The sequence below is a fragment of the Saccoglossus kowalevskii genome, chromosome 13 (genome assembly GCF_978046115.1).
Source record: "Saccoglossus kowalevskii chromosome 13, keSacKowa6.1, whole genome shotgun sequence".
NCBI lineage: Eukaryota > Metazoa > Hemichordata > Enteropneusta > Harrimaniidae > Saccoglossus > Saccoglossus kowalevskii.
The window spans coordinates 11,918,408-11,945,521 of NC_140653.1; the positions used below are offsets into that span (position 1 = coordinate 11,918,408).

At 36.6% G+C, this 27,114-nt stretch overlaps 2 protein-coding genes across 2 annotated transcripts in view; one reads left to right on the forward strand and one right to left on the reverse strand.

The window, feature by feature from the left end:
• LOC144355093 (indoleamine 2,3-dioxygenase 1-like) overlaps nt 1-2,973 on the reverse strand; it is a 30,172-nt gene extending 27,199 nt beyond the window's left edge. Inside the window, exon 1 of the mRNA XM_078010499.2 lies at nt 2,838-2,973. The gene's annotated coding sequence lies outside the window, so the exon portion shown is untranslated. The remainder of the gene's footprint in view (nt 1-2,837) is intronic.
• Nucleotides 2,974-5,987: 3,014 nt separating this feature from the next.
• On the forward strand, nt 5,988-9,461 carry LOC100372278 (uncharacterized). The gene is made up of 4 exons (XM_002736165.2): nt 5,988-6,472; nt 7,399-7,523; nt 8,068-8,198; nt 8,997-9,461. Exons 1-4 carry the CDS (start codon nt 5,988-5,990, stop codon nt 9,216-9,218), a joined length of 963 nt encoding a protein of 320 aa, XP_002736211.1. The 3' UTR covers nt 9,219-9,461.
• Nucleotides 9,462-27,114: the final 17,653 nt, after the last annotated feature.

Sequence of the window (27,114 nt, forward strand, 5' to 3'; positions counted from 1 at the left end):
TCCATAACACGAGTCCTCAACAGTTTCGGCACAACCACTTGAAGTACCGTCTTACCTCCTGGAACTGAACGATCCCGATACACACGATATAGCAAGCCTCCATATACCTGGAACTTGGTTGTATGGTGCCCTCTCACTTCTGGTTCTCTCTTATTATAATACTTCTTCAACGATGTGTCTGCTTGCTGCATCTCGATTAATTTGTCTTTTGTTACATGTGCTCCAGTCTTTACATTACACACTTTGAGCGGCTTCACCTTACCAGATTTCTTCGCTTGCGCTCTGGTTGTTACTGCTCCACTAACATTCCACACTGGATCCGGGTCATCTGGTGGTCTTGCTCCGGGCATATTCCCAACAATTAAATCATAGATTGGGTCCTGCACACATAATGCTTCAACCGTGCTTCTCAAATATGGCGTATCAATTTCCACCATGGCGACTGGAACCCTTCTTACAGTACGATCAACCATCAATTTATGACCCATCTTTTTTGTATACTGGTCATCTGGTACCAAGCTCTTCTTGACTATAATGCCAGTGTCTCTTAACATGGTCACAGCTGTGTCACCAACCTTCCCTTGACCCACAGGCAAAGTCCTGTCCTCCACAACAACACTTCAATCCATACATGCACCATTCACAACCTTTAACTGCTCCCCCGATGCTAACAACAAATGGTCCTTCTCAATCATTTTAGGCACATCACTGTTAATTTGAACAGCACAGCTAGCACTGATATTAGACTCCTCTTTAACCACTGCAGCTACACCAGTAGTAGTGCTGGGTTTGACACTCTTTCTTTCTTGACCCCTGTGTTGTCCACTACGGCAGAACTTAGCCACATGTCCCATGGCACCACACTGAAGGCACTGTTTACCTTTGTCATGATTGACATCAGTAACGCGGGATGGACATTGTGCTGCTCGATGACCAACACCCTGACATACAAAACACCGGATACTACTGCCCTGTCCCACATCAGTATCTCTAATGGCAGTCTTATTATCATTACGTCTCACCTGGTCCTTCGTAGATAACTGTCGACCATGTGCCACTAGGTACTGCTTTGCTATTACTGGCACCAATAAACTGCTCCTTCGCCATCAAGTCGGTAACACCATCATATGTTGCTGCAGTGCCTGACAACTGATCTCAGTGCTGAACAACTCCCCTATATATACCCCCACTGTCTATAAATAGACCATTACATCAGCATACATAATGAGTCTGGAACTTCTGGAATTTCTAGAATGTTCCATTACCTTCTATTGCCTCCTACAGTGTTCTATTACCTATTCAACCATTTTCTAAAAAATATAGAATATTCCACCCAGACACAGTACGGTTCTAGAACATTCTCAGTGACACGGAAATGGTAAATAAGTCGTATGCGACAGTGGTTTTTTGTTGATTTGTTGGTTAGCAAAAATAATGATGGATCTGACTTGCACAGGTGGTTGGACAGGTGGTTTATACTTATCTGCCACTCTGTTGGGAAAGTGTGTTAATGAGTTCAGTTTGTCCTTCATGTACTTTGCCAATAGTGTAACCTCATTGGTCTGACACCACTGAATCAATTACTGCTAACAGTGTTGCTAACTTGTTGCTCCTCATTGGTTGGATATGTACCATCTATTATTGTTGCCACAGCTTACCACTCCTCCAGCCCTGAATGGCGTACTGTAGTAATTTCCTGAAAATGTATGTGTAATCCCATCTGTTTGTAATTTACAATCCTCTTGGTTTGTCGTTGTAAGAGAACCCCTCCCCCTAACTTGGGATGTGATTTTTCTATAGTGTGAGTGTAAAAATTAAACCAACACTGGACCATCTTCCCACATGGTATTGATGCACTGGCCTTCAATCTTCCACTCTGAAATTGTGTGACAACAATATGCAGATGGAACCTAGGCTCCGGTGAAGCCTTCGGAATAAAAAAACATCAGGAGAATAACAATCTTGACGCACCAGTGACATATAATTCCAAATTTGATCTGTGTAATGATCTTTTTTGAGTTTTTTACTTGATTTAAACTAATTTCAATATATTCATGGATGAGACCACTGTCGTGTGACAATTTTGATCAACGTTTTGATTATAAAACAATGTAATACTTGATTAAATCAAATATATTCGATTATTTATTTATTTATTTATTTATTTATTTATTTATTTATTTATTTATTTATTTATTTATTTATTTATTTATTTATTTATTTACTCATTTATTTATTTATTCATTTATTCGTTTGTGTATTATTCATCTATTTATTCATCTGTTCTATTTATCCATTCCTTTCTAATCGTGTTGTCGATTTCATTTATATAACCATTGCTGTTTTTTATATTTATATATTATTCAATGTATTATTTATGTAGATTTTCTTACACCGTCACTGACACTGAATGTAGTACATTAAGTACCAGTATCACGATTACACCCACGCATTATGTACGGCAAATATGTTTACCGTGTTTGAGGCAAATATAACGTTATTGGTGAACTGAATTTTCCATATGATATAACGTATCTTATCTTTCACAGCGATGATCGTTACTCTGATGGTGAATGCGTTGCATGCACAGTTTCATTGATGATATTTATTTCCCAAAACGGGAAAATGGTTTGCTGATAAAATAAAATAATACTGTGTTTTATTTTGGGGCGTAACATTTTAACCCAATTCTAATATACGTTCAAGAAGTAACAGCTACAGCCTTAAATTACATTATTTTTTCCTTGAATTTATATTTTTTCGAAAATTGGAATTCTGAGTGTGAAATTTTATTTTAATAAAAATGTGTAAACCACTATAATTTATTCAACTCTTACCTGTTTATTAAAGCCGTGTTACACTATTCATGGGGCTATGCGCCGACCAATGCATGAGGCGTCGCGTAGCAGGCAGACGACAATGTTGGTAACACGAGGAAACTGAAGGCGCGACTCGTCGCCCGACTTGCCCGTTTTGTGCGCGGACAGAGGACTATTTAATTCCTCACCACGCAATTCATTCAAATCGTTGTTTAAAACTCTGGGCGTGTATTACAGGAGAATGTTGATTGTTTGAACTATAATACCACTAAGTTAATCTGCTGAACCTGTTTACTTTTAAAAGAATGTTAAATCACATGCTTAAATTGTTACAAAAATATAAGTTATATTTCAGTGGCACAGCATCCTTCAAATTGTCATTTTATTCAACAGAAGTGGGTAAGGCAATGTTACGTTACAGCTTCTAATTTTTAAACGATTTCTGTTTTCATCTACTGTTTCACTCACTCGAAAATGATGGTAAATTAATTTTAGAAATTTGTCAGGTCAATTCAATAGAAAACTATCATAAGACTGTACAAGTCATATAGTACAACAGTAGACCAATGTATAATACGTGTAAAGCAGATAATACAACTTTACATTATTAACTCCACAATGATATCAACACATAACATCGAATTGACATTTAGAAATGTTTAAAAACATGTTTAAATTAAACATCGTTTAGGGGTGGACCATTAAAACCTATGCAAAATACTTTTTCCGTACTTATTTTTGTGCTATTGTTTTTTAATTTATTTTTTGTGCCAGGCGACAGTTCCGCACATTGAATATCACTGTTGTCTCTCCTGGCTTTTTTTGTATGTGCAAATTGTTAGTGCTGACACATAGTGCATCTTTGCCACAGAAGTCATAATCAGGTTTGGGACTACATGACAGGGATGTGCGGCCATCAAGTGGCAATTTAATGCGCTATCCTGGCGTCAACCAGGCTCGGTCGAACACAAGCACCTGCGGACCTTAACTAAGGTTCCCCCAAAGTCGCATTCGTTGGTGAATGAATCTCGCCCAGTGGAATTGGCCTTCCCATTGAGTCTGTGGCACACTCACCCAGGGTAGGGGTGGACCTTTTTGATGTTCAGTCAGAGGTAGGATTTGAACTTGGGTCTACCGATCATGAGTCTGATGCAACAACCACTATGCTAGCAGTGACCGTGCTATTGATGTCTTGTTTTTCTCATTAATAAATTCAGTGTGTTTTTTTATTTCCCGCGTGTGTAATATTTGTTGCCTAAGATATATGCGTACATATTTCTTTTCGGTTATTGAGCCCTGAACAGAAAATAATTGAGGTATACTTATTATATATGAATAAGTTTATTCTAACAGATTATTTTCCGGTCACTGTGAGATTCCGCGTTATGCGTGAAATCGAACGTAAAAACAGGAAAACAAAGGTCATAGTGTCATAGTGACGTCAATAATCGAATAGGTATTTTGTAGAGGTATTTCCGAGCTTAATTCTATATATACATTTGATTATGGTAAGATTTGATGAAGTACGGGTATGTCAACCATTGATAATGTCAACGCCACATTCGTCTCTCAAAGCATTTCAACTCTCGACAAATAAATCAATTCATGGTTATACGAACCCACTAAATGCATTATTTATAAATTAAGATGAAAACTGTTCGTCGCGAACTTACATTAAATACAAATATATTTAAAAAATTTGTATACAATCGTTCACTAAGTCGACAAAAACGCAACTATTTAGTAGTAGTTCCATGACGTACTTGTCTTATCCTGTGACAAACACATTATTCGCTTTACGTTCTCTGTATAGACGAGAAAACGTTTTAATGTAAATTCACTCCGGGCCGTGAAAACATTATGTACGTAATGAATAAATCACCTGGCATATCTGTGGCCTGACCTCGAACGTAAACCTAGCCAGTAAGAATTGCATTTTTCACAACAATCGCTAACAATTTGCAGAAATTATGTCGCATGTCGCGCGCGCATTGAAGGCGTTAATGAACACCGTGATCAACGTACCAACCGGAGCACTGTTCAATGTCGAGGAAGATCGAGAGTAAATCATCGGAGTACCGATAGTGACGGCGAAAGCAGATCGGGTTGAAGCTATAGAGGACGCTGTTTTCGGTAAACCTGGAAGCCAGCCAACACTATTTTATAATAGACATAACTTCCCAAAATTTCGTTATTTTTTTTTAAATGCTGAAGCAAAATGTGCCTCTCCACACGTAGTGCTTTTTGGTTACCGGTATAATCTATATACTGCGTAACCCAAGCATGTACATTTCTTAAATGAGCATATAGCCGACAAGCGTTACTTTCACACGTGAGGGTATACCACGCATAGATTAATTAACACATAAAACAAATTACGCTATAATTTGTGAGAGTCGCTTTTGGAGACTAAATTGTTCATTTTTTAAACACTTTAGCAAAAATGTCATGGAAATATACGCAATATTATTTCCATCCATCGTTCACGCTGTCAACTGGTCATGATGTGTCGTAAGCAAATAACACCGAATAAACGACAAGGTAAATACTACGTCAAATTATAGTAAACACGTACTGCATGTGTGACTCGAACCGGCGCTCGCGTACGGCACAAAATCGCCTAGCTTCACCCCATTACGTGCAGAGAACATGAAACCCGTCCACGCGATCCGCGCCACACAGAATGCTGCAAAGGCCTTCAGATCTGGCTGTAGTAGGATGGTGAAAGTAATGATACAGCATTATAACAGTGAACAAGTGCTGAGAAATAATTTTAAACTCATAGTTGCTGTTGACATAAGAAGTAAAGTAAGCAAATAACACCGAATAAACGGCAAGGTAAATACTACGTCAAATTATAGTAAACACGTACTGCGTGCGTAACTCGAACCGGCGCTCGCGTACGGCACAAAATCGCCTAGCTTCACGCCACTACACGTCTTCCCCTCGGCCACCGGGCATCCCCAAAAAAGGATGCTTAATAACAGAGCTTATTACGTGCAGAGAACATGAAACCCGTCCACGCGATCCGCGCCACACAGCGTGAAGGCCTTTGCCGCATTCTCTGTGTCGTTTATTGGAAGTTGTAATGTAACTTTGTAGTAGTTCTACACCCCAACATACTTTCAAAAGTTCGCAATAGAGCAGTGCATTGTGGGCAACTCAAAGATGGCAGCGTCCATAACAAGAAAGTGTGTGCTTTGGTGCGTTCTATTTATTGCGTGCGCTGCTTGCTTAAACGTATCCCAAGCACGCATAGTCGGGACATTCGTGCTGCCACACGGAGGGATAGCATTGGCACCAAAATATTTTAATACAACTAACCACACTGCGAAGTCCGAAGCTTGGGCTCTGCACAACTCGGCTGAAGTTGTCGGACAGAAGATCAGCCAGCTGAGACCCGATGTTATTTTTCTAAGTACCCCACATGGAATCTCATCTTTAACAGATTTCTTGTTTTATTTGAATACAAATGCGTATGGAGTTGCAGAAACTGACAATTGCGACTGTCCGCCGTGCTGCTACAATGTTACGGCGGATCTGGATTTTACATTGTCTCAACACATTCTGTCGGAACTTAAAGATAACAGTATGAACGTGAGTGGCATTGTAGGGTATGGGCCTCCTGGTAATAGCGAGGTGTTTCCTTTGAGGTAAATATGCGTCTCAATAATAAAGGGGGTGATTGAGCTTTATTCTGATCCCCGTCGCGCGTGTCCCAGCCGGGTGGTGTATTGTTCAATTTTGCCTTGGGTGACCCCGGGCTGTTTGAAAGCATTGAGGGGAGTTGCATACTTTTTCCCCACAATAAGAAGCTGTTGTTGTTTTGGTGGGGGGGGGGGAGTGGAAAGTGTGAGCAGTGCACTATTTTGTGTCTAATCTGTACATATTTATTTTTCTTAAATCTGCCATCATTTTGTTCCTGTAATTTTTATTGAATCGAAATTTATGTTAGAATTCTAATTGACCAATCCAGAAATTGGTTTTACTTTTAATTAGGTAAGTTCAGCATTATCCAATCAGATTAGATTAGCAAGCAGATTAGTGGGCAATCACGCTCTTGAGCCAGTCCCTATTATAAAATATTAAAATTTCTGTATTTAAAGCGAGGGAGTCGTCACGTGTGCATGCGTCAGTTGGCCATAGTGTGTCATTGTTTACAAACAAGCCTCTACCCATAAGCCTTTGCTTTTTTAGCGTGTGTTATCGTCATTTGGGACTCAATTTCTGCGCGTGCGCAAGTGGCGACCCTCCCGCTTTAAAATTATAAATACTTTATAACCAAATTCGCATTTAGGGGGCCATGCTTTGTGCCCTCTACTGTATTATTGATGGTCATTTTGATTTTTGTGTATGTTTGTTCACACTTTTGTGGCATGCAATTAATAGAACACTTCTTTTTACAGGAACACTTTACTCCAGAAGCTAAAACATATAATCAAGTCTAGAAAATTATACTGAAATAAAATAAATTCATTTTTGATTTTCATATTAACGAAAGTACCAGGATGTGTGACCTTTAGAGGTCATGGAAGTGAAGTATTGAATGGCTCACGGTTTGGGTTTCCAAACATTTCAGGTGGGGTGAGGTCGTTCCTCTCTACTTTGCATTAAAGTCGCATTCTACAGAAGTTGTTATTTTATCTCATCCAAGCAGACGATATAACCATAGCGACGAAATGATACCTGAATTACTTTCATTGGGTATGTTAACCTTTTCACCAGCAGTTCCATCTTTTCATCATAAATTCACAAAATAGCCCCGTTTATTGGGACAAAAATAGCCAAATATTTTTAGTAAAAACTGAAAATGGACTCAAATTTTGTCTGTTAGCTCCAAAATTAGGGTTCATTTTATGAAATATTGAAGAATATATAACTAAAAAGTACAGAAAAAAGTTCTGATCAATGAAACACCATATTTTCTTTATTAGAACACGTTTACTCTTTTTTTTTCTTAGCAACCGTGATTGGAAGCAAAAAATTGCTCTTACTGCATGCTGGAAAATAAAAAATGATTGTCTCAATGGAATTCAGAGTAGTTGGGATGTCCAGCTGTCCAACAACACAAAGTCAACCAGAAATAACATAAAAAAAACTTGTAAAATGAAATATCTACATTATACCACAACATTTAGCTTATTGAAATAAAATGTACAGGTACTTTAACATTGTTGTATTAGTGTAACGTAGTGCAAGAACAGATATTGTGTGTTCAAGTTATTGTACATGTTTTCTTTTGACCCAGGATCTTTCCTATACCAGACTTTAAACAGAATAGACCAGACAGTCGCTGTCGTTATTAGTGCCGATCTGGCTCACACCCATGATAAAAATGGCCCATATGGATACTCTCCAGATGCAGAACCGTTTGACAAGGTAATATGCATGTTTACAGATAAAAGTTATTAGCATTTTTGCAGACACCGGCTTATTTTCATGAGTTAAAAGTCACCAACGTTATTTGTATTTGCTCCTGTAAAAACATGTCTGTATACATCAACCTAAAGGTGCATTTATTGTATGGGGAAACATTGTTTTGACTACAGAACCACCCCTGTCATTTACATGAGAGCATGCGTTACTAATGGAGCAAATACGGTTTTGTGTCTTGATCACAGATGGAACTGTCCCAGAGTGAGGACCCCTCATTAATACCAAGCGACATTTCACATTTTGGTTACTTGCGAGTATGCAAATTAGCAACATAAATTGGGAATGCTCTCACGAATCAAATAGCATTCACACATGGATAACATTCACATTTATAGGTGTGGAGTTGGTTGAACACTTCCACTAGCCCAAGAAATCGCCAAAAGATTCACATGGAACATTGTGGATGTGATCTTAGATTGATAATGTTCTATTTCTATTATTTAATGCTCGGCTCTCCTGTTATACTGTCATCTTTTTGCATTATTCAATTAATAGCTCTACATTATACAAAAATTATGACTAAATTATGTACTGTAAAACACCTTATTTTTGCTTGAAATTTATTTTTGCTGAAGGAATGATGTTTACATTCATCTCGTCAAAAATTCCATATAAAACACCAAAAATGTTTTATTAATTTAATTAATTGTATCTAAAGTAACGTATTTTACAGTACTCGGTACATTATAATAAGAATTTGTGCCCCTCAATAATTCGTTATTGTCTTCTTTATTGCTCCAGGCATGTGGAAGATGGGCAACAACATTAAATGAAGGTGACATATTAGACATTGCTGCCAAGTATGTGAATAATGCATTATCGTGTGGGTATACCGGACTTGTCATGCTGCATGGATTGTTACGATCAGCTGATCTCTCAACCTGGCAACCGCATCTTTATGCAAATTATCACCCCAGTTACTATGGAATGATGGTAGCTGAATTTATGCCAAAGACTTGGTGATTCATATAATAAGTGCATGCAGGCACTGTATTATAGAGGGACTATGATGCAGGTTTTCTTTGTCAAAACGATTTATTTACATCGACAAATGCTTGGAAAAGAACATTTATTTTGTTGCCAGGACAGAAAAGAAACCTGTGCCTTCATTTTTATACAGCTCTTTTGGATATTTTAATCAATTGTTTTATATCTATGTATAAGAAATAATTGTAAAATTAAATAAATAAGTAATATTTGTAAAAATCCATATTTGTATTGGTGCAAATCAAATTTGGCACTTGATTCAAATATTCTAATGGATAAACAGGGTTTTTTCTAGAAAAAGTGAACAAGAGGGAGCACACACATGCGAGGGAGTTGAGCGAGAGTAGCTAACACAGAAACATGGCGGATCAACCTGGGAACGCCATATCGGAAGGTTTCTGCGCCATTTGAACGGTGTATCTATCGCCATTATAATATTTTGGGGGTAATTTTAGTGTATTTGGTGTCCAGACACATTGTCAGCTGGTGTTGCTGGGAAGTTTTCACAGAGAAAAATATATTTGAGAAAGATTTCCTGTCGTACGACAGCACAGAAATATATTTATGACTTTAAAGTTCAATCAGTAAGAGGGCGCCAGCCAAGAGTATCAGGGCGCTGCGCCCCTGTTCCCCATTTTAGAAAAAAAACTGGATAAAAATGTAATCATTTGGAGTAAACTGCAACTCATGTTGGATTAATAAAATAAATAAGTGATACTTTTTTTTCAGGTAAACCGCAAGGTGAAATCAAATTCTGTTGTTATGAAACAATTTATACAAACGATGAAAAAACGTATTCAGTTTACATTAAATATTCTGTAAAAAACATATTTGTATGAACTCATTCCGACATATTTTTCTTGGAGTAAACTATGTCTCAATCAAACACTTGAATGAGTCATTAGTACAGGTATGGAACTCGTCTCATTTACCACAAAATTATGACTAAAATCAAGAAAAACATTTGTTGATCAATATGTTATATATTATATTTATTTATTCAAGGTACAAAGGCAACCGGCTTATAAGTACAAGTAACGTATGTCAAGAATGTATTACAGAGCGCTTAATAACTGTTTGTGCTACAATTTTTCATGGTAACAATCCAGAACACAAATAAACTTGCATTACAATACCAGTAATACTAAAAATCTAACTTGTTGAATTATGTTTCAAGCATACAGTCACCATGCATACTTTGTGATCACAAATTTTCCAATTTTTTTTTTTTTTTTTGTAATTTACATGTTTGCGTTGATTTAAATTACAATTTATCTCGTGAATTTTTAAGTAATTTTCAGTAATGCATTAATGCAAATATTATGCAATTTATAATCAACTACAAATCTTTTTTTTTTTTTTGCTATTGGAAGCACATCTTTAAGAGAATCACACATGAATGATAAAATATTTATTTAATAAGTCGTTTATATGTAGTCGTGAAAAAGCATGCATGTCATTTTGTGTATGCATGTCAATTTTACGTACGTCAATCTAGAAAAGTTATCCAGAATGGTGGGGTGGGGTTATTAAGGGTGGTGGGATTGTTTTGCGATGGGGGCGGGGAAGTCACCTAGAATGTGGGGGGAAGTGCGAAAGTTTTTGAGAATAGTCTGGAGGCTAGAAAGTTGTCTAAAATGGTGCGATAGTGCAGTTCGGGCAAGAAAGTTGGAGGATATTGGAGGGTATCTATGGTGATTGTTTGGGTTGGAGCAAGGTGGGTAAGTTATCTAGAATGATGGGATAGTGGGGGGGGCTATCTAGGATTGTTTGAGAGGAAGTTATTAAGGATAGTTGTATAGTTGGAGAGCAACACAGTGAGGTTATCTAGAGTGGTGGGATAATGGAAGGCAAGGTGAGAAATCTATCATTTGAGGGCAGGGCAGGAAAGATGTGAAGAATGGTGGGATAGTTGAAAGGGAAGTTGTCTAGGATGGTGGAATAGTTTTGGGAAAATACAGGAATGATTTCTGGAATAATGGGATAATTACGAGAAAATTATCTATGATTGTAGAGGGGAAAATAATGACTTTAACTCGTGATCTAGAAATGTAATAGAAATCAGTAAATATGAGGGGAGGGGGTTCATAAGTATGAAATAAATTTGCACATTAAAAACTGTTAATTCAAAATTCAAAAATTCAAAATTAATTCTAATAATATACGTCCCTGTAGAACAGAAGAAAAACGCTTTGACATTTTTTCCTTGTCTACTATACATCATTAAAAGTGGTGAGCCCCTATAATATTCCATTAGAAAACTATGACGAAATAAGGAATCAATAAACAAGACAATTTAGAAGAAAACTATAATTAATCATGTAATAAAGCGTTTTAGCATTAAAAGACGTTACGGTACATGAAACCTCAAGTATTTCCTAGACACACCAGCAAACCACAGGCGCTCGGAACGTTTCTTGGATAATAAAAAAATGACCTAAAGTAGGGTCGGCATAGTTAGTCGCCTACCACTCATACAATAACAAGACGGCGCCAGCGAAATTCGAAAGCCAACTGTTTAGTCAAAACCCAAGCAGTTTGCCAATTCGCTAGCGAGTTTGCAAATTGGCTGTCCCAATACTTCTGAGACTTACTGTAATCATTATAGAACAGTAGATTTGATTGGTAAAAGATCACCATACACTTCGAAGAATTGACCAATGGGAAGAACTCTCATACTACAAGTATACGAGTGTATAAAAAAACACTCAGGTGTACCAATTTTAAACTATTGGTGGCGCAATTTAGCGTACAATACAGAGAACGGGAAATAAAGCCAAAGAACGCATAACGCGAAATTAAAAGTTGCGAGAACGTACCACCGGGAATTCATTACACCCAATAACGTAGAACGAGAAATTAGCTGAGAACGAATCACCATGAATTAAAAATCCCGAGAACGCATCACCAGGAATTAAAAAGCCCTCATAACGGATAATGAAAAAAGAAGTATAAAGAAGCCTGAATATGTATTTTTGCGATCAAATAGTGGTTCAGTTAATACAATATTGTCGGGACTAATATTTGGAAACCTGAACAGTACATAGAAGATAATTCACACCATTGTATGAATAGAATTGTTGTGAAAACGTGCGTTTATATAAAATGATTGTTGGATATTTAACATCCAAACGCATATTTAGTGTGTAAAAACACGAGTGTCAAATATTGAATGATGACGCCCTCTCAAAAACCGTGGTTGTGTCGGTGGATGTTTTTACTATGCAACTACTGTTACTGCCACTGAGGGCGTTAAACCAAGCCTGCGAATTTTAAGGACTTCAATTTTAAGACTTCAATTGCGATTCACCTTTTTGTTGACTTTTTGTTGCAATGTGTGTAAAACTGGGCAGTAATGCCACAAACAAGAGAAATTATAGTGCACTGTGAACAGAAAACGGGGTCAAATAGAAGTTTCGAGTTCCTGAAAAGATTAATAACATAAGTTTGATATTGCCTTAGCCAATGAAAAAAAAAAACGTGCTAGGCATTTAATTCGAGCATAGTCTTTCTCCTATGTTCTACTAAAGGGGTTGGAAACGAATATTTAATTGTATTTCAATTCAAACAAAGAATTCAAGATATCGATTGTCGGAGTGCCTATTGCACGGAACAAAATTATTATGAAGTCGTCCGTAATTGTAAATGCATAATGCGTATGAAATATAGCAGAACGAGTACACAACCAAATTTCGTCAATATAAGCGATATTGGTTGACGTCACATACACGTTTTGTCGCTAGAGGGCGCGGTTTATTGAGGAGGTGTGAATGACTTGGCTATAATCGTTTTGTGGGCCTGAGTATTGCATACACGTACACTGTTTAAAGGGCGGTAGTCGTCGCGCCGCGTCCTGTTCAATATGGGACTCATAGCGACGTATACAACGCGTGTAAAATACATTGTTTATTTACATGAAATTCGAACACGCGTTCCGCGACGACCACCGCGTTTTAATATACATATGCAATAATATAAAATTCTCAAGCGGGTGAGGTGGTAATGAAACGAAATCTATATAAATGTATGAACAGTTCTGACATAAATCGTCGTTACGTTTACGACTAATATCAACGATACAAATAAAGATCATGATTAAAAAGGAGCCTGTCATATTGACAAAATTAATTTATGTGGGAATATATATATCAATATGTTGAAACTAAACTTGCTTATTCGTCTTTAAACAGTAGGACACATGTTTTTTTTGTCATTGCTTAAGTCTTCACGTCGACTAAACACATTGTGCGGCACCGTCTGCAATTTTTCTATTGCAATACAAAATACCGTACAAAATGCCGTACAAAATGCCGTACAAAATGCCGGAACAAGTACATGTTCAGAAAATTGTACAGTATACCACTTACATTAAAGTACCTTCCTACAATTGTATAATCGTTCATCTTTCTACTACCACAACGCCGGGTCCACCATGTTTTTCACAACCAAATTGTAGATTACGAGATAACTATGTGCTAATATAATTAACTAATCGATAGTCGGACACTGCACTCTATTCGATTCTAGCTAGTCTGCGACTGGGCAAGAAGTTGAATTTTTACGACTGGGTCAGCGACTGAAGGTGGCCAGTCGGAAACATTCGATCAAATTGTAAGGAGTGTGGTCGCACAGGAATAACACAGATTTATACACGGAACGTTAGTAACGATCATATAATCATATTTACGTTTAACTAGAAGTCTTGGTTTCATGGAGATATTTCCATGTCTTGTGTCTGTATAGCTTAAGCTTTGTTTTCGGTGGAAGAATTTCTTCTTTTATTGACATAGTGAGGTTTCCAGTGAGATAAGGTCGTCTTCATTAATATTGTAGAAAGAGATAATATTATATTCACGGACCAAGTAGAGTTAAGTTCGAGTGATATCCACGACATAGTCATAGTAGAGTTTGCTTAGTGACTAATGATTTTGCTCCAGTGAGGTAATGTCATCTTAATTGACATCGTTCGTTTGCAGTGAAATAGTATCATCTTAACTGTCAAAGATACAACCAGCTTTGCTGACACAGTAGGGTTTGTTTCAGTGAGATAAAATCATATTTACTGACAGCGAACGATTTTATTCCTGTGAGATAATGTCAAGTTTGGTTCGAGAAGATAACATCGTCTTTACCAACATAGTAAAGTTTGCTTGCCGTGAGATAATATCGTTCTTGTTGTCAATGTAGAGGTTGGTTCCAGTGAAATCTTATTTCCTTCACTGGCACAGTGGGGCTGATTCCAGTATGATAATTTCGTCTTTTCTGGCATAGTAGGGTGTGTATCTAGCGAGATAATTTCGTCCGAGATCATATAGTAGGATTTTGCTCTAGTGAGATAAAATTATTTTCACTGTTATAGTAGGGTGTGGTTCGAGTGAGATATTATCATGTAGACAGGTAGTTTGAGTTAGATAATATCTTCGTTGAAATAGTAGGTGTCAGTTCCCGTGAAATGGTATCACCTTCATTAACATAGTTGGCATTGTTTCTGATGGTATTGATAATGTCTTTACTGGCATTGGTACTATCAATGGTCTACACTTCTCACAATCGTATTATAATTTAGTAGTGCCTCATTTACATCATGTTCATTTCACTTCCAATAATCAGATCTTAAAATATTTGTTCAATACACATTGCCTTCACAGTACCCGTGTATTCATTTTTAATCTATATATTGGGAATGTATGAATCAGTTCACATTGAGTGTTGGTCAATTGTTCATTGTTTAGCAAGGTGCTAGAATACTTCTACTTCCAGTGAGATAATGTCTTCTTCATTGCCATACTATAGGGTTTGGTTCCCTACCATAGTGCGGTTTGTTCCGATGATATAGTACTATTTTTACTAAAAGTTTGTTTGTTATTTTAGAGGAATCGAAATAATATCATCTTCACTAACATAATGGGGTTTGGTTCCAGTGAGAAAATACCCTCCGTATTGACACAGTAGACGTTGATTCTAGTAAGATACTATTATCTTCACTTACAAAGTAGGATTTGATTTTAGTAGGATAACATTGGTATTGTCTCTGAAACAGTAGGATTTGGCTCCGGCAAGACAATATCATACTCTCTCGGACATCATTTAGGGTTATCTCTACGGCGATAATACAATATGTACATGAATAACAGAAATTGGCTCTACTGGGATAACTCAACGGTCGATTTTGGCTTTATATGTTATTTTATATGTAATCCAAATGTTCTGCATCCCACCGTTTCTACATCTTACTTAGTTTATTGGTTATCCGTGTACCTTTGTATTGAAAATCAGTATACATGTATACCTGACATGTTTCAGTGAAATTACCCCAAATCCGGCTTCCAAGGTTCTTTTTTTTTCAAATGAAAACAAGCTTAAGAAATCGCTCCAAACGTTCCACTATTTGAATCTGTTAAGTAAATACTTAGTTTACTGTGGCCCGATTGGTAATAGCAATACAAATTAATTAGTCTACTCATATATAATTAATCATTTGGGGAGTATATCTTTCATTCACAGTGAGTGGATACCGGGTTCACCATGATCTATCAAGTTGCCACTAATAGTACCCTCAAATATTAATCATAACCAGGTCAAAACTCGTGATTTGTCATCGGCTTCAGTGAAATATACAATAGTAACTGATTGCATTACGCAGCCATGTACATACGTTTGAGTGCATTACATCATCGATGCATTGTTATTTGTTGGCTTTGTTCTCCGACTATTTGAGAGCTTGTCGAACTTGCAATCATCCATGACAGCACGCATTTGTTTGTATTAATTCTTCCTATAGAAATAACCAATTAAACTGCCTGCTTCTAGATATGATCAATTAACCTAAAAGCGACATAACTAATTAAATTTACACTAGCTTGGCTGTGTCGTTGTGTTCGAGTTATTTTCAACAGTTGGAATAAAGTCTACGTTTCTCTCAGGATTTCCATCGACAATGCCATGTGCGTTTATCTGAATATGACATGTGTCAAAACAAAATTTGTTAAACTCCGTAATGTTAATGGATTCGATGACAATTTTGAACTTGCTATATTCGTCACTTCATAATACTGCTATTTCAAGCTTATATATTATATATTGAATATATAAATAGTAGAACAAGTACAATTATTAAAGCTCAATATCAAGCCATTAATTATCACAGAAATATTCAAAATAATGACCCAACTAGCTACACATACCATGCAGTCAAAGAACTTGAACATCACTGTTACAAGGGATCATGGTTAGAAAGAAATACAAGACTTATATGAGATTGATATTAAGACTACTAGTATATCAAAACAAACATTTTTCGATACATTTAGGAAACACTATTACAACTCCTGTCTAAAAGACATTAATAGAACTGACTCAAAATTGTGAACAGCCTACTAAAAAATGATATTAATCAAGCACCATATTTAAAAATTCCTCATAACCGAAATGATATTAAAATGATATAACAGTTCAGGCTAAGTAGTCATAAGCTGAAAATTGAACTAGGTCGCCACAAGTGACCTAAAGTACCTACTATGCAAAAAGTGAAATGTTGTAGAAGAGAACATTTATTTTATTACAACCTGTGACAATTACAACAATGAACGCGCAAAAATATATAGCCATTTCTAGAAACAATTCCTTGACTTTTAATGCCTTTCTAAGACAAACAAGTTTATTACAATAATGAACACTCAAGACATACACCTGGTTAGACAGGTAGTTCATTATTTAAAAATTGATTTAGTAAACATAGTACTCTTTTATAGATATGTTGTTTTTGTTGTCTTGAATTTTACTTTTCTATACTTTTTTACTTCAACTTAAGATGAACTGACATTATTCAATGCGGTATAATAAAGATATTATTATTATATGTTGTGTACGTAACACAAAGTGTACATGCACCGTCTTTATTGGTGCAAACTTGAGTTTAAAACAAAAAACGCACATCGCAGCTCGACGCAATACATCACACAGCACACACAAACGCACATAACTACTAATATATTGTCTCTCCCCTCATTCACTACATATTTTATTTTCGTTTTTCTTGATTACTGAATATGAGCTGCTGTTTTATTTGTTGTTTTATGATACAATGTATATTCATCAAAACATTTCTAGGAATGAGAAGAACTGCATGTATCCGATTCGTGAGTAATATCGTCTATGATTTGCTTCATGTTTTAGTGCGGATACACGTGGTTGGTAACGATTTTTTAAAATAACAAATTAAATATATAATTTTTACCATATGGTCTTTTATAAAGGCTTGTCTTTTATAGAGGCTGGTGTGGATTCCATGTATCGTATACAACGACAACGTCTGTAGCACTTAAATGGAAAGCATACATACGATGTTAAAGTGTACATTACATACTAGTAATTCCAATGTTGCATTTCAAAACAAAATGCATTCATTTCTAAATATCGAGAATATGCAACTTCGAATATGTAAGCGACGTCACTGAAACAACCATATCTGATCTGTCTTTTTTTTTCTTCTTTTTTCCTTTTTTTTCTTTTTTATAGTTTTGACATGACACAAAAGTAAATTATTATAAAAGGAATGTCATGTTCTTCGATAAACGCTATCGATAGATCCACTCAATTATTAAACTGTGCCACCGATAGTTGCGTCGCTAAACGTCACCAGTATCTCGATTCAAGCCATTCACAATCGAGAAGCGTGAACAAAACAACGAGTCTTGCTGTTAATACCTTGTCCAAAAAAGATATTTTTCAGGAAAAATGCTTATTAAAAAAACATTTCGGAGCGCGCATTCAAGTTATTATAACCCGTTTACGTCATTTTGTCATTATCCAGATATGAGGGGATATACTGAATTGCGTTTCTCCCGCCGTTGCCGCAGTCTTTTGTGTCCCACCTGTTAAATACAGGTCCCACAGAAAAACGATAATACCCGTACAGGTTCCGAATACGTGCCGGGATAAATGCCAATTTTCATCCTTGCAAATTAATGCACTTTATAAATAAAATAAAACTCCAATGGAGGACTTATGAAGCTTATTAGGAAGACACTTGTAGATGCAGAGGTCATACAGGATAATGGTACATCGGAAGTTATTAAGGCTAGTGAGACAAATGGAAGGCATGCAGACGTGCCGATGAGTACAGTGGGGGACGCTCTTCTTTCGCGCTCATATTGTGTACACACAATTCACGCGCTATTGCCTTGTTGAAGATAACATTGTTAAGTTTTCTCATTAGAAATTGAATGTCAATTGCCTTGATTATACTTTCAAACGATTCATTTATCTTTTTTTATTGTGACGATCATTCGCATATAAAGTAACGGCGCCTATCCTCTCATGTATACCATTGACGATGAATTTATGACATTACAGACAAATTGATATGTTAATATCTTCGTCGATTGACTTCCATGAATTTGTGGATAGAATTGTATTTATTTGTTAATGGTTCAGTTGGCGAAATTGCAAACGGTTTTATCTGAACTGGTCACAGTGCTTGTGTATTGCGCGGGGGGGGGGGTGAGGTGCTCTGGAATCTCTTTCTATTTGTGCGTACAAAATATATATGACTTGTTTAATTCAAAGTGTCACGGTGTTCTCTGTTCGGTATGGAGTCCGATGCGACGTACTATATACAATGTTGGTCGTGCTACGCAACGACTGTGGCGCGTTGAGAGACTTGTTTCAGTGAAAGTTATATATATATCTGTAAAATAACATAAAACCCAACTGTAGGTTAAAGGGGCCCGCCAACCTGTACCTCAACGCAGATCCGATCTTCCTATTAATTTCTCTTGACGAGAGTGTTTGCTTTTAGCTTCTATACATTACTATAGGGTCCACTATGAAGCTTCTTTGAAAAATGAAATTAAAACAAAAATAACGAAATAATATATATTGATATATATATCGGTGCATTGTGAACAGACTTTTCAAAGGAACATTCACAACATTAAACACTTAAATAGTACAAACCAAAAAATCGAAAATGTTGAAACATTCAATAATAAACTGAAAAAATCCAAGTATCCCAAATTACTTTGTTGACAAATTTCAGATAAATGAAAATATGCTGAGGCGATCTCGAAGTACATAAGTCTTGTATTACATATTGTTATACCAAACGACAGCAATTAGCATTGAAATCGGTGTTGTCTCCTCTGACTTCTTTTGAGAAATGCCGGGGGGAAATGTGCCAGTAATGATGGTTTCGTATAGTTCAGTTTGCCGCGTAATTATATACCATATTTTAGGATTACGTAACAAGGCTGTGCGACCACCTTCCTGTCATAACGACATTACAACAAATGAATTGAATGTGCCAACAACACCGAAGTCGCACACGTTATTGAATGAATCTAGGTCAGTGGATTTTGCGTCGCCATTGAGTCTGTTGCACGCTTCCTTTGAGAAGGGCCAGTTGGATTTACGGATACGATGCAATAACCACTAAGCTTACGGTGATCTGTCAAGTACGCGCAGATACAGGAAGGTACATATTGTGAAGGAAATTCGTAACATAAAAACGTTGGAAAGCCACTAACATGTGCACACGTTGGGGAACTCTTGAAACTTAATAGGTGATTATGTATTATGCTGGTAATTTGCACTATATATCAACCTTAATGGGAGCTAGTTTTTATAGTTTTAATAATCTATCAAATTGCTGTTTTTGTCAATTTGTCCGATATACAGCAATTATATTCGTAACATGAATTTGGGCTGAAACGTCTTCTTTGTGATCAGCGAACAGTAAGCGTTGGTCTGTTCGCTCGAACATAGCTAGTTAGTATAGTACCGTAGTCTACTTAGTTAATTCGTAAACAAATATTCATAAAAAAACGTTTTCTGTCGCCTTAGCCAATAATAACATATTGATCAATTGATGTTTTGTAAATGTTGATGATAGGCTGTTTTTCACCAACATTATCGATTAAAAAGCAACAGCCTGCATAATTTCGAAGTGAATCACATACATCAATGGCGTGATTTTCGAGAAAAAAATCATGTATCATTTTGACAAAAAGAGTAAATATCGTAGCAGACCCGTGATCGGTAAGACGCGAGTTGAAATCCTGTTTTAAAGCACTGAAAGCATTATCCATCCGTGTTCTGACTCAGTGGCAATTCATTCCCTAATGAGTGCGACTTTTGGGTGCTTTGTAACCGGGAATGGTTGACGCTGGGCTATAACATTGTCTCAATGTCATTATAAGTAACTGCTTGCTCAGCCCTCAGGCTGTCACGCAGTCCTAAACATGGAATGTGGTAACCTGGGCAAAACAAAATAAACTACGTTTACCGTCAGTACTTGCACTTTCCTATTCATGTGCAACAAATGTCCGGAGACACAACAGTGCCATTAATGACATTTGATTTTGGGAACTGTAGCCTGGCGCAAGATAAAACTCATTTGTCAATGCTGGATCGTGTTCATTGGGGAAAATCCACAAATTTTAAAACTGATACTAATATATACCAGTTGCTGTTGGTTTGTGATGTTACAAGCACGATTTGAGGCAATGTAGGCCACTAATTCAACATTCCTAGTGACCGCAATTGACAAGGTCAAACGTTGCAATAACGACTTCATCAAATAATTGCACCTCTATTATTCATCGAATCATGAATGATCTTACTTACAACGCTTTTTATAGCGATGTTGAATCGCTGTTAACGTACCCTATGACAATACATCAAGAATAACTCTTTTATTTATTCATTTTAATACGCGGATGCGACGTAATTGGTTTTAAATAAGTCATTTTTTTTTTTGAAATGAGAATTGAATTATTGAAGTTTTTCGTTCCTCGTCATTGGTCGACTATATATGCTCATACTGGCCCGACATCGTGACCCAGTGGTCCACATTGTATGAAACATCATATCATCAGCGCATGCGCGCGTGGTGTACGTCGATATAACCCTGACAATTACAAGTGACGTATTTACCGTTGAAGGGCCCCGTTTAACATATTATATGGTTAGATTATATATCATGGATTCCCCTCCCCAAAATGTCGGCCTACCCATGGTGATGGACAGTTTTGACGGTAGCAAATCGGCAAAGTGAGCAGCTGTCCACCACTAGATTGCAGTAATTTGAAAAAGAAGGGGAATTGTTACTTTTAGCCGACAAATCGGATTAAAAAAGTGGACTCTGATGATAGGGTGTAGAGTACTGATCTCTTCATCTCACTAATTTAATAAAATGGTTGATTTCATTGCCAATTTGCCATATCTAATGAAATTGAAGTCACAGCCTATTTCTGCGAGTTCATTGCATTGTAATACGGAAGAATTGCTAAGGGCCAAATCAATTAGGAATGGGAGTGTTTTTTAAGGGATCCCTGCTACGTTATCGTATCAACTACTTAATTTGTCAATTTCGTTTACCATCCCGGAAGTCATACACGTCGACGTCAATTCACGTTTTACTTGCTCCTTTTAATATTTGTATATGTACTTCTATAATTTTTTGGGTCGACTTCGATCTTTAGTAAAGAATTTCCGGGGTTATTTTCATCCCGCGGAAAGTCACTATTTTACGTTAAAATTCATTTTACTCAATCATCGCCCCCATTCCACCCAAAATGTGATTTATTTCTCTATTATACCAGTAAATATCCACTTCATTGTGCATCTCAGTTCATTAGATATAACAATAGACATGTTACGTGTTACGCCCAGTGTATGAACTTGATGACAGAGAAGAGAGGACGTCGTCGCCGCGAAGCCGCTCGGCTCGCGTAATAGTTATTGGAAGTTACTGTAAAATACTTTATTTTAGCTGGAATTAATTTTCACAGAAAAGGCTTTTTGGGTGTTTTGTATGGAATTTATTCCACTGTCTTTTGATGAGTTGAATGTGAAATATAGGAAAACAGGTACATTCACTGGATTTTATTTTCACTGAATCGTCCCTTCAGCGAGAATAGCGAAAATAAATTCCAAGCGAAAATAAAGTATTTTTCAGTACCGGCATCGAACATTATAGCAACATTCGTAAAATCCCATCTAAATATGTTTCCGCTGAGTTAGTTGTTCCACAGATTATATATGAATTTAAGGCCGTACATGTTGAGTGGACATGTTTGTTAGAATGGCGCCTTTTTTCTTTTCTAGCACGTGCAATTTGGAGCCGGGCCCTTACTCTACTGAGAGCGAGCAATTTGTACTATATGCATACACCTAATAATTTACAAATTATTCCCTACTTTTATTATTGCAATTTTATCTGTGAATATCAATGAATTGTATAAGATAGTAAACACTCTGAATGTATAATTATATTAGCGAGATCATCATCGCTACATACCTCGCTAAATACAATCTTGTCTTTCTAGCAGTGACTTTGTTATCTCGTTTACAATCAATACGTGACTGGACCTAGTTTATTTACAAAGACTATCGCTTGGAGGATTGTTTTGCGACACAATTGTTTTGCGATTAATTCATTAACTGCGATCGCTAATTTGAGAAACATTACGAGCGATGAGACAAATAACATATGTGAAAATAAAATACATAATTGATGGTTTTTAATTGTTTGCATTGGCGCTGTCAGGTGGGTAAATATCGGCCGTCATTCCACGGTGAGTGTAGGGCTTGACTGTCTGTTACGTTCTTGGCGAATGTTTTGAAATACACGTGTATTAAAAGGAACTGGGCGAGATGTAACGAACCCTAATACATGAAATAGTACAAAATATTAAAGCGCGGTGGTCGTCGCGCAGCGCGTGTTCGAATTTCATGTAAACAAACAATCTATCTGTACACGCGTTGTGTGCGTCGTTATGAGTCCCATATCAAACAGGACGCGGCGTGACGACCACCGCCCTTTAAAATATCAGTGTTTGGTGTGAGTGGGCGATTAAAACTGGTGTGACCAGAACTCTAAAAATCATATATATGTGAAATATGTCATTTTTGCGGAAAGCAAACCCACAATCAACCAAGATTGTCGGTATTTGCTGAATGATGTTGAAATTTACCTAAACACACGCTAGTTTTCACAATATCAATATTGGAGTAGAATATCACCGAACAAGCAAAACGTTATACCGACAAAATCGTTTGAACTTACAGTCGCAATATGCATGATAGCCTGAGGGAAAGGGCCAAAAGTCGCATATTGGAAACAAATTTCTTCTCAAATTAGATTTCCTTTCCATCTTTAACGTTATAATTTTCAATATTTATTCACAGTAATGTGTTAATTTCATACATGAAATCGTTTCCACATTAGACGTTTGAATGTAGCTCGTGGCTATAACGGGTGACATATTTCAGTGACTTAGTGACAATTCTATAAACAACTGTCACTTAATGATACCTGGCCAATTACTCTCTCATCTAATTTGTCAATTTCGTTACCTATGACGTCATTCAATTTTTCATCAAAACTAATTTGGGGATTTTGAGTGAGATAACCGTTGAGCAGACTCGTGACAGCCGAATATGTGCGAAAGCAAAGATGGCCTACGGATGATGTCTCAGTTGTCTGTGCGTCTATGAATTTCAAACAAATACTGTTCGAACTCAATAATTAAAAACATTGTTTTGCATTGTTTGTTTTTTTCTCAGAATGAAGATCAGACAGAAATTCATTTGTGTTGTGTATGTGTGTTTTTTTAAATTACCACATCCACGAAGGAATCTAATTCCAGGTTCCTGGAGTGAGGATATGACGTGGCAATTCACAAGTAATTCGTTTACTACAATTCTGACAGATTCCGGGGTACACGAGAATTGTCTTGGCATTTGCACGCTAACAATATGTATTGAGATATTGAAGTTTCATGATATAATAAGCCACGTCTGAAGTAATAAGATCTCCTGTGATTGATACCCGGGGATTTCGACCCACCCATTTAATTTAACACCACACGGCGACTCCTATCAATTGACGGATCACTCAACCGTTACAATGTACTACCAAAATTAACATCTCTTATCACCATGGCAATCTTCGACTCCAATTTTATTAAATACTTAATCTCCAAACGGTAAAAAGACATCCTGATGTTCACTCAATTTGTGTCATGAAATGCGCAGATTTCAGGCCTAGGCGCACACAATGACTGGATGACTAGGGAATTGGTATTGTCGCGACAGGGGGTAGTTAAATAAGACTCTCAACCACCTGGGTATGTGAAGTAGATTTTCGATGCATTATTGTTCTAGAAAATTCGGCAGCATTTGGAAGCCACCGAAGCATCAGGTCTGTCATCGGTAAAGGAATTACAACACGTTGATGCGCTGGAAAGTTCGTTGCTGATAAGGTGTTTGAACATTGTTTTCTCTTTGTATAAATCGCATATAAGCCGAGAATATTATTATAATTGGCCGTCGGTTAAACGTAGCGACATTAGATAAATTGTAGTCGATACTAATCGATTATTTGCATAATACGACGGGGGACTATTTAGTTTTAAAAGTGGATTATTTTGGCCAATTTTCACAGATAGTAACTCCTACGTATATATAAATCATACTTGAACAGTTTTATTGAAAGTCTGGAGTTTTTAATTTGCGAACATGTCTTTTGTAATCACATGAATAGATTTGAGAGTTGTATACAAAGTTGAAGTTTAGTTGCTCTAAAATATCCTTTTATTCAAAGAAAATTTAAATCCTTCCAATATTAGGATTAATTATGAATATTGATTATAAGATTGGTTAGTATTATATGAATATATGCTTGGGAAAATACGCATCAAAAAATCATTCAGCATTGACATTCCTACAAAAAACAATGTCACTAATTTGATTGTAGGTACGAAAATTTAAAGTTTTTTTTTTTTTACTTCCATACCAAACAGCTTAGATGCATTTTTTCTAAAAGTCACTTCATTATCTATGTGATATACGCCGCTATCGACGGAACGATTTGGGGTTGGGTGATCGATGTGCTGTTTTATAAGTTAGACGAAACATTGTTATTTTCCGTGGCTGGAAAATAGCTATAACAGAATAAAAGTTCAACGAAATACCTACAAGGCAAATGGTGACATTAATAAACAATCAAACAGACATCACATAATATTGTAATATTCGCAATATACATGTCGCAGATGGTGATAATTTGGAAGTCGATAATTTAATAGTCATCCAATAAATATACTTTATTGAAATAAACAGATGAGTTTACTGTTGATAAAGATTTAACGTATTAGACAATGTATTAACTCGTTAATACAGATTGGTCCCTTCAATGTGTATATCTCCTAAAAACAAATAACACGAAATGTATCAGATTTTTATGCTTTGTCATATTAATAACTGTAGACGTTTGCATCGAGTCACACTTCATCAAAAATAAGTTTAACCACTAAACTCTCTGGAACGCCGCCGAGTCTAGCGTAATTGTTGATATGCAGATTTCAAGACAAAGACCGTGTCCATTTCGAAGTAGACCAGATGTTAATAATTCACTGGCAGTACATGAACGTGAGCGGGATAATGTCATTAGAAGATGCTCAAAATAAAAAAAGAATAGTCAGAAAAATCAGAAATTGTAATCTTTTTGAAAACATCCCAAATTTTCATTACGCTAAGGACAATTCATCTCCAGAAACAAGGTTTTCGGTAGAGCTGTAACAATGCAGTATGAATGAGATTGTATGAATTGTACGATGGCTATACTCTGAAATCAACATCCGTACACAAGTTCCGTCGTGAAAAGTTGTCAATAACCCACGTCATTCGACTTGATCATTTTCGAATTTTGCAAATTACTAGTATCAGAAACTGTTCGATCATGAATTCGTTGTGGTCGTCATCGGTTAAACGTCGTTTCACTGGTTGACATATGGTCACGTGCCATACGGGTTTTAACCCTAAACAGTACACTTCACATCTACGCATTTAGTTCTTCACGTTCCCTCGAACTAAGATAGTCCCAACGGACGAAAATAAACGATGACGCATTTTAGAATATTAACTAAAACTAGAACAGCATACACAAGCTTTCGTAACCATAAGCTATTTCATTCGTGGAGTGGAATGAAGAAAGTCCCACTAGGAGTTGCTTTTAATGCAAAAATATAGATATTGTTTTGCAGACAAATGTTGACGTAATTTTCGGACATCGCGTGATTGTGAAATTATGATGTATGTGATATATGCTGTTGTATACCGACGGTAATCGTTATCATTCGGTTTGTTTGAATAGAATCGAAATAACCGACGCAATGCGGTTTGGGGGACCAATATAACCTCTCCCCTCCACCAAGTTGTTGTCACGGTTTACGATCCTGTATATTTAAAAAATCTGGATTATATTCATATTTGTGAAAATAAAAGTGGAATGATATATGACAGCAGTGATGGTCGCCCGAATCGTAAAATAATGCCACATAGCGTGTGCCGTTAGTGGCCACCAGACGAAGCTGTGAAGGATGTTGTCGCTAATTGTATCATAAATTCAATTTTCTGCTCTCTGTGATATGCAGAGATGAACGTCTCTACATCTTTACCTCCAAGCAAGATAGCTGTCATTTAACAATTATGAGTTTGAAATAGAAAATGAAATTTCTTCATCTCGCAGATTTCCGTAATCCTAAAAACCGCCGTGTCAGAGAATGATTAACCATCTTTTTACATCTCCATTCTGACTTTTTTTTTGGCGGAGGCTTTTCAATAATCCAAAAAGCAACCAGGTCAAAGATAGAATCTGAACCTTTTTAATAACACCAAACATTTTTTTAATTTTCTTTACTATCCGATCCGCGTTTTTTAAGTTGTTATAATCCAATGAATACGATAAGCTGGAAAGAATCGTCTACTGGGATCTTTTTTTTCCTCGTCCACCCATATCTCGATCTCAATTCATTTATATGGTTACGTGACGGTTCGAACTCTTAAGACGTGGATCACCTTCATGGGC